The following is an 8981-nucleotide window of genomic DNA, read 5'->3' on the forward strand; positions in this document are numbered from 1 at the left end:
GACAAATTTGCATAAGAAACTTAATTTTGAGCATTTTTTTTAAATTTGAAATTACCAATTCCAAAATCATGCCTTAAATCCCCAGCAGGGGGACCCAAACTACAGACAATGTGGTCTTAAAGAGATAGTTCACCCAAAAATCATTTACCCTGAAGATGTTACAGGCATGTATAAACTTCTTTGTTCTGCTGAACACAAAGAAAGATATTTTGAACAAATTTGAGATATTTTTGAGGTTGTATTTGTTTTTCTTCTATACAAGTCAATTGTGCTCCTGTTTTTTGCTCGATTACGAATATCTTCCTTTGTGTTCGGCAGAATGTAACAGGTCTGTAGCAACCTGAGGGTGATTAAATTATGACATAATTTTAATTTTGGGAACTACCCCTTTAAGATTCAACTGTAAAAAAATTTGTTTTTAAAATAGGCAAATTTGATTCACCTCTAACTGAAGCACAATCCCACCATATCTGTAGCAACTTCTTACAAAATTAATTTTCTGTATTATAGACTTGCAAACATGCATCTCTGGGCTTGCATAATAAGAGAAATTGAACACACATGCACAAGGACACACAAGGACTAGTCAACACAGCTGTGCAATTCAACGGTAACACGCTAACATGAATCATGCAAGACTGTGTTTAAACGGTTTTGAACTCTGATGACTCGATGTGTACTCTAAGATAGTGCCAGCTTTTATTTGTCAGATTGTGAAATGTTGCTGCCAAGCCAGAAAGACATGTTAAATGACCATGAAGTTATCAGATAAAAGAACTTTATTTAAAAGCAGTAACGTTTTGTGTTTTGCCTTGAGGCATCAGAAGCTATAAAAAGGAAACATTTGTAATGAGCTTTGAGTCTAAACAGTAAACGTATAAAGAAAAGTATGTCTTGCCAATAATTGGGATTAGACAACATAGCAAATAAAAGAGATCTTCATAGAACTAGGAAATTGCGTTTTCAATTGCGTAAAGTGAAGTAGATACATGAAAGCATGTCAATTTCATCTACTAGATTACATACAGTTAGCGAAATCAGTAATTTTAAAACAATTGTAATGCAAAAAGGAAATAAAATGAAGGCAATTGCTAAAGCAGTAGTTAGTCCATTGTGTGTCACTGCCTAGAATTTTCCTCTGTTAGGTGTGCTTGTAGCCCCAGTTCATTCTTCTCTTTTGACTGCGTTAGGATCTGTAACCCTTCTGCAGATAGTGTAAACACAGTTCAGCCCTTAAGACCTCCTTTACTGTCAAAAGTGAAGAAAAATTTAGAAAAAAAAAATACTCAAAAATTCCTCCCACCCCAGAGGGGGCCCATCATTACGAGACAGAAGTGATGGGGTCCAGAGGAGAACCCATTTGTGTTAGAACTTTATCCAGCCATTGGAGGGGGCCATGTAGATGCACTTCTATCCAGCAAGGGGTGCTTGTAACATCTTGTCGGTGATACTCAGCCCCCCAGCCCTAAAAATCAATAAATACATTTTTGAAGTTAATTTATGTGGCAAATATAACATTAAATAGTCACAACATGAACCGATATCTGCATCGTAGAAGCTTCACAGGCTTACCTTTACAAAGCTCATGCGAATGGTGCACATCTTTGTAAGCTCGTAGACGGCCTCAAAACCGTGGTTGACCGACTGAGCAAGCAGCTGAGCAAATTCTTGGTTGTTGAAGATCTTTAGGCTGCAGCCGCTAGGGATTTTGCAGACAGTTGTGGGGTGGAACCCATGGTGGTAGTTGCAGTTTCGACTCTGAACGAAAATGCTAGTGTCACTCAGACACTCTGCATACACTTCACCTCCGACATAATACAGGTGGACACCTGAAAGTTTAAAGGCAGTACTGTAAATATACTTAAAAACAGACATTAAAAATTAAAATAGGGAGAAACTAAAAATAGACAACATTGTTGCATGAACAAGAGATCTGCTAGGTTAACATTTTGATGCTCATAATATCATAATTAGATTATGAACCTGGATTTCTGAATTTCCTATGATATCATCTCCTATGAAAAAATAAGGGGTGAATCATAGTACAGCCAAACTGTTATAAAAGCTATTTATAATGAATTACGGAAACTGTGCCATTTACACACTTTTTAGTTGTGCAGGTGAGCAATTGTGGGTCACATCCTGTCACACATATCTTAATAGTTACGCCTTTGTTGTTTTTTTAACCAGGTCATATATCATCACGACAGCTAAATTATTATGAAATAAAGGTGGAAAAACAACATAGCTTGCTTTTTAAAGGTGACATAGAATGATTGAACGGGGTATTTATCCTTGTTCTGTGATGTGACATGTAGACAATTTTTTTTTTTTTGGGTCTGTAATGCCTTAGAAGGTTCCAAAAAACCTCTCTCAGATAGCTCTATTAGGGTGGGGGATTTTAAACAAGTGGTTTTGCACCTATTTGGCTCCCCCTACTGGCTTAACTTGCAATCTCATTACTGATTGGCTGACTTCGTTGCCACTCAAAAAATGTAGCCAATTATTTTAAAGTGGAGGGGCAGTTAGATGCCTGTGATGTCATAAGCATCAGTTTTTCAGATTGGGCCGTTTTCTGGCTCACATTTCTAAAAGAGGAATTTCTATGACACTGAGATGTTTAGCATGTTTAGCACTTTTTGTATGTTTGTGAATGTGGGTAGACTACCATTATTCAACAAAGACAAGGTAAAAATGGTTTTTCATTCTCTGTCCCCTTTAAGAGAATAAAGGTCATCATTATACAATCATGCATATTATAAACCCTTGCAAAACCTCATGTAGGTGGTTTTGCAAACTCCTACTGGTTTTCAAAGACAGAAAAAAATGCAGGTGTGTGCGCACCTTTGCCAATATGGCGTCGAGTGTTTTCAATAGTGGAGTTGCGATTGACGTTCGAAAGCAGGCCCAGACAGAAACGATTCTTGTTGTTGGATGGGTCAGTGAAGCCGTCGACCAGCACGCTTGTGGAGGAAGCGTGGTACGCCTCACCCACACGGTTATTTAGCTCATAATACACAATAGAGCACCAGTGACTGGGCTCGGCATACTCCACTGGCTGCACATCTGAAAGATAAAAATAAAAAGACCTTGAGCCACAGCCACCTATTGTTTCAATTTGTTTAGATACACTGCAATATCAGCTAGATAAAACATACTGACAAGAACAGAAAGAAACAGATTTACTGCGCCTGGGGGATGTCAAGATTAGTTGTATGGTGGTGATGTTATCGAAGGGTTTAATGAAGCTCACTAAAGAATAGGAATTTTGCACGCTCTGTGACATTTTGTCTACTTTTTAATGGAGTTTCTTACTACCTCTAGGCACCATGCTGCTGCTGTTGCCAGTCTCCATGGACTGAGACCCATCCTGTCCAATCTGCTCATCTGGAGGCATGTAAGCTGGAGGAGGGGTATCAGCTGGTAAGAGACACCATAGGGATAGAAAAAGAGAAAGTGGTTAAGGGAGAAGGCTGATTGCAAACAAATGGGCTTCCACTGCAATTCCCTTGAGCCTAGCATCCGATGAATCTTTATAGGACGCTGCTTAGTATCCTATAGAAACCTTTCAGTGTCTGATTTCACAAATCAAATACTCAAATCTCATGTAATCTTATCTTTAGTATACCAATTTCATGAAGAAAACATGATTGTGATAAGATTAGGACTATATTGGTTTTATCACACTTTGTATGTGTCACCGATTTGAAGCGCCTTTGCTTTTATTATTCATCACCATGTATTCCACAGAATCCAAATACAACATGAATACACAATACAAAAAAGCACAGGAAACATCTGGATGCTTTCATTATAGAGTAAATCAGCAACATTGAAACAGAGGTTCTCTGTTACTACAATAGCACATAAAACAATACTGATATGATTCTTTGCTCATTTACCGTTAAAAGCTGTATATAATATTCTTGTGGTGTTTAAACCCAGTAGATTTGTCGGTGAATAATCATTAAGAGAATTACATATCCACTGTTTTGCAACTTCACAAAAAAGATCCATTTCCAGTCAACCAAAAGTCAGAAGTGCAGATACTGAGGCGCATAAATCACTCTTTGAATAAAATCCCACGGCATTATAAAACATTAGCTCTTCTTCTGCCTGAGTGCACACAGCCTATGGATGCAGACATCAGCAATTCATTCAGATACAGAAAAAGGGGACTGCGGGTCAGTGCCAAGTGATGGGCAACCTAGCGGGACGTTCAGTGCAGTAAAATCATTTGGCTTGAGTGCGCTGCTTAGCTGGCATTTCTATTGTTTAGTGCCAGCAAACTACACTGCGCTACTCTCCATCATATCTCAGTTTTTTGCACAGCTGAAATCAAAATGTACCAATCCATCAGGCATTGCAGTGGCAACAAACAAACTCAGAACTTGCAACCCGAGCACCACAACAGTTCGCCACTGGCAAAAATGTACAACATGTGAGCCTGGACTACAAAACCAGTCGCATGGGTACATTTGTAGCAATTGCCAACAATACATGTATGGGTCAAAATTATAGATTTTGAATGTGCCACAAACCATTAGGATATTAAGTAAAGTAAGGCTCAAACTATCGATTATTTTCATAATCGGTTATTTTCATAATTGATTAATCAGTCAATATTTTTTCTGATTAAACGACTAATCGAATAAAAACCTAGATACTTATTTAATTTAGATTTTTCACTTATTATAGCTAAATAAGGCACTAAATTAAAAAGTGTACTTTTAAAAGTGTAAAAGCCACACATACTGCTACATAGTTTTACTAATATAATCTTTTTGATTTTGATATTTTAAGCCTTAAATTAAAAAGTTTGTGCAGCTTTTAAATAGTAAAATATATTTAAATGTTCAGACCAACTAATCGATAATGAAATTCGTTGACAACAAACAAAAAAATGAATTTATCATTAGTAACATTTTGTGCACCCTCAGAGGCTGTTTACACTTGGCTTTAAAGCAACACTATGTAGTTTCCATGTAAAAATGACTTACAGCTCCCCCATGTGGTTGAAAAGCGCAACAGTGCCTGGTATCAGACACTCTTCTGCAGGCAGGTGGAGGGGCGGGGCTGTGTTTCCTACCCTCCACTGCCACTTTCAGAGTGTGCTTGTAGCAGCTAGGAGGCTGCTCAGGTTGCAGCAACAGTACAATTTGTCCAGTTAAAAGTTGTTCTATCACTGAAATAATTTTAGAGACATTATTTAAAGGTAAAAAAACTACATAGTGTTGCTTTAACATGCGTTTTCATGGATCGGATCACAAGTGGACGACATTAATGCCAGGTGTAAATGGTGTTCAAAACGTTTTGAGCTCGTCCACTTTCGACCACATTCAGAGGTAGTCGAAACCCCTTTCGATCGGATTGCTTTTGTAGTGTAAACGCTAGGGGTGGCACGGTTCACAAAACCCTCGGTTCGGTTCGTATCACGGTTCTATGGTCACGGTTCTCGGTTCAGTACGGTTCTTGTTGTTATTTTTTCTTTTAAATTTTTAACACTCCAGAAATGTATTATCTTATTAATGTGTTAATTATCCATAATTTAGGATACAGTATTAAAAAAAAGTTACATCATGTAATCATGCACAAACTGAATTTGACTTGAAGCACATTATTGGGACCATCTCTGAGGAAAGCCAGATGAGATTTTGATACAGCAAGAGGGAAGACATGGATGATTTCAACATGCTTTTCATTTATTTGGCAAAATGTGTATTGCCATCTACATGAACTTTGTGTGCATTTTTAGCACACAAAGATAACTTGCATTTATCAAAAAGCCAACTTCAGTGTAGCTCTTAGATTTATCACTGAGAGGCTGCTTAAATACTGCAGAGAGTATATGTGGACGAGAGAGAAACATAACGTTTACACCCGTCTCTTTTGTCCACTTTTGACTAGTTATGTCGTGATTACTTTGAGGGGCAATTTATGAAATAAGATCGCGCAACTTTCACACGCTAGCAAAATGAAACTACGCGGAAATCAGCCGCTTTTGTTTTATCAATAAAAGGCTAAAAATAGCGCTGAATACGAAAAGACGTAAAATGTGTTCAGTACCTCAGATTAGATAAATGGTCGGAGAGAAGGCGATCTCCTGGGGCTGTTCGAACACATTCAACCCATAGACTGCAGTTCAATCTATTGTTTTATTTCCGCTGTCATTATAGGTAACATGAAATAAAAATGTTTTCACACACCAAATACGACGCTGGCGCATCCTCCAACTGCGGGCAGACTTCCTTTTCTCTCCCACTTGCCATTTCTACACATAACATAACCTGCAGTTACTTATTCTCCAAACCAGTCACCTCTTCTTTCGCGCGAAAGGGAAACACGCTATCTGAGGTCACATACAGGGCATGCGGCTACATTGCGCATGCCATGAACCGTTGAACCGTGCGACACACACGCGCTCCGAACCGAGACAAGCGAACAGAACGGTTTGGATTTTTTTTCATGAACCGTGCCACCCCTAGTAAACGCACATGTGGTTGAATGTGTTCGAACAGCCACACGTGACTCCTTCTCTCCGCCCATTTATCTAATGTGAAGTACTGAACGCAATGTTTTACTTCTTTTCTGACTTCTGGCACGAACACACGGTTAACAGAGCTATTTTTAGCCTTTCATTGATAAAACTAAATTTTTTTTTTCCGCGATCTTATTTCATCAATTGCGCTAAAATTCAGAGAAAGCTTTAACATATACATGTACAAAACACTGTGCAGCATGTTTACTTAAACACAAGCAGCGGACTCCGACATAATATTAGTTCGCGTTCATATAAACTCATCATTACTCCCGCTCGCGTTTAAATGACAGGAGAGGGACTCGCCCACCGTCTCGACAGACCACCTCCTTAAAGTATTCAGGACAAAAGCAGTTGAAAGTGGACGGATTTAAATACTAGGTGTAAACGTAATGTGTCTCTCTCATCCACTTGTGATCCGATCGTTGAAAACACATCTTAATACCAAGTGTAAACAGTCCCTTAGATGTTTAAATAGTTGTATCTCGGCTAATTTTTGTCCTATGGAAAGCTTATTTATTTTATTTATTTATTCAGCTTTCAGAGAAATATATAAATCTCAATGTAAAAAAAAGATCCCTATGACTGGTTTTGTGGTTCAGGGTCACATTTAGTTTTGAACAGGCAATGTCTGGACTGGTGATATATGTACCTGGGAGCTGAAAGGGGCTGGATGGCCCAGAGCTGGCAGGAGAGTTGGGGTAGGTGCCACTGCTGGCAGGAGATGGAGGATAGGGTGAATTTGGAGAGATGGGGAAGGAGCTCCCTCCGCTGTGCTGCTGGAAGGATTCTGGGAAGGTGGCGTTGAGAGGCATATGAGGCTCATTGTGACTCAGGTTGCGAAACTGTACCAGCAGGCTGTGTTGAGGGTTGAACTCGCTGTGTCGTGGCACCAAAACCGGGGGGAGTACTGGAAAACACAAAAATATTTTAAACAACTAAACAGACCGTTCTGACATTGATTTACATCAATCTTGTGTCCTTGACAGTGGCTCTTACTGATTGACCATCTCTCGCTCAAAGATAATAGCAAAGGCTAAACAGATCAGTTTTCAAGACTCAACAGAAATGTGTTGTCTCTCCTGAGTGACATGCGATATCTGACCTTGAAATGTTCAATACATTGCACATCTCATTCAATGCAGAGGGCAACAGAGGTTACAGGGATCAAAAAACCTCTAGAGGCTAAGGATATATGATACTATAGTCAACAAAACACTGGAATAGAAAAGCACATTAAATATTCTCACATGCTTGTCAATTTACAGTTTTATCTTTGTCTGCTTTCAACATTTAGCTGAAAGTTATTGGACAAAATTACTTTACAAAATTTAAATGTAAGACCGCGAGACCACACACACACGTGATGACTGTAGTAATGAATTCAAAGTGATGCAAAAAGTGTCTCACAGAAACACAAAATCAAACATGACTTGAGAAAAACAAATGTTGTGTTAGTCGATATTCTTTCTCAATACCCTTCTTTCATGTCATGTTTGTGGGCGTCTTGTTTGAGCTATAAAAGCTCAGAGTTTTTTTGCCAAAAAAAAAATGGCTGCCCTAAAACACTAATCAAGTCACGCCCTCTTTCGATCGTCGAGGGTGCAAATCGGGCTTAAAACCTTCACGTGTGTAGCTGACCTCAGTAAAAGTTTGAGATACTACAAAAGAAAAAGTGACTTAATTGGGGTCATTGCAGATACAATGAAAATTAAGAATGCACATGAACTGTGTGCGAAGCAGTGCCACCCTTCTCCAATTTTAGTCTGGAGCCCTGTAATCTATTACTGATTAACAATGTCCAATAGTACAGAGTGCATCTTGTGCGAAACGTGAAATCAACAATACACTGGATGACTATGGCACTCTTTTACATTAAAAAGCCTTTATTGAGGCTATTCTTTTTTTTTTATCATGGAATAGAGTGCCATGGTCATTTAGTATTATAATCTATTACTGTTTATATTCTCTAATATAATATGAAATAGATGTTTTTCCATTGACGCCAGACATTTTTGTTTATGTTATGTTATGCCTGCATCCATGAAAAATAGGCATAATTATAAAATATACAAAAACATTACATTTCTACTAATAATATCCAGATCCTGCTTTTTTGGCCTCTATAAGCTTTCAAATTTGAGTAAAAAGATTTGGTGCCCATCAGTCAGGACTTACCTGGACTTTCAACACGTTTGTAATGATAGGGGTTGATGCACACTTCTTTCTGCTTGGACCCGAACGGATACTCGCACACCTCCAGGGGTTTGAGCTCGTGATGGGACTGCAGGTCAGGCCAGCGCCACACGCGGCAATAGATGACGTGGGGAAGGCCTTTCCTGTGGGACACCTGTAGCCGTCCGTCCAGCGAGCGGGGGATGGTCACACATTTGCTGGGCTGCCCAGGACTGCTGAGCGCCTTCTCCAGGTCTTCCATGGCACC

At 39.0% G+C, this 8981-nt stretch overlaps 1 protein-coding gene across 1 annotated transcript in view; it reads right to left on the reverse strand.

Moving 5' to 3' along the window:
• Positions 1–761: 761 nt before the first annotated feature.
• The window catches only part of smad5 (SMAD family member 5), an 8940-nt gene continuing 720 nt past the window's right edge, over positions 762–8981 (reverse strand). Inside the window, exons 2-7 of the mRNA XM_065271688.2 lie at positions 8717–8981; positions 7191–7448; positions 3319–3420; positions 2845–3066; positions 1573–1829; positions 762–1465 (exon numbers count right to left, since the gene is read on the reverse strand). Of these exons, the coding sequence (XP_065127760.1) occupies positions 1322–1465; positions 1573–1829; positions 2845–3066; positions 3319–3420; positions 7191–7448; positions 8717–8981 (1248 nt within the window). The 3' untranslated portion in view covers positions 762–1321. The remainder of the gene's footprint in view (positions 1466–1572; positions 1830–2844; positions 3067–3318; positions 3421–7190; positions 7449–8716) is intronic.

The sequence above is a fragment of the Paramisgurnus dabryanus genome, chromosome 16, assembly GCF_030506205.2.
Source record: "Paramisgurnus dabryanus chromosome 16, PD_genome_1.1, whole genome shotgun sequence".
Taxonomy (NCBI): domain Eukaryota; kingdom Metazoa; phylum Chordata; class Actinopteri; order Cypriniformes; family Cobitidae; genus Paramisgurnus; species Paramisgurnus dabryanus.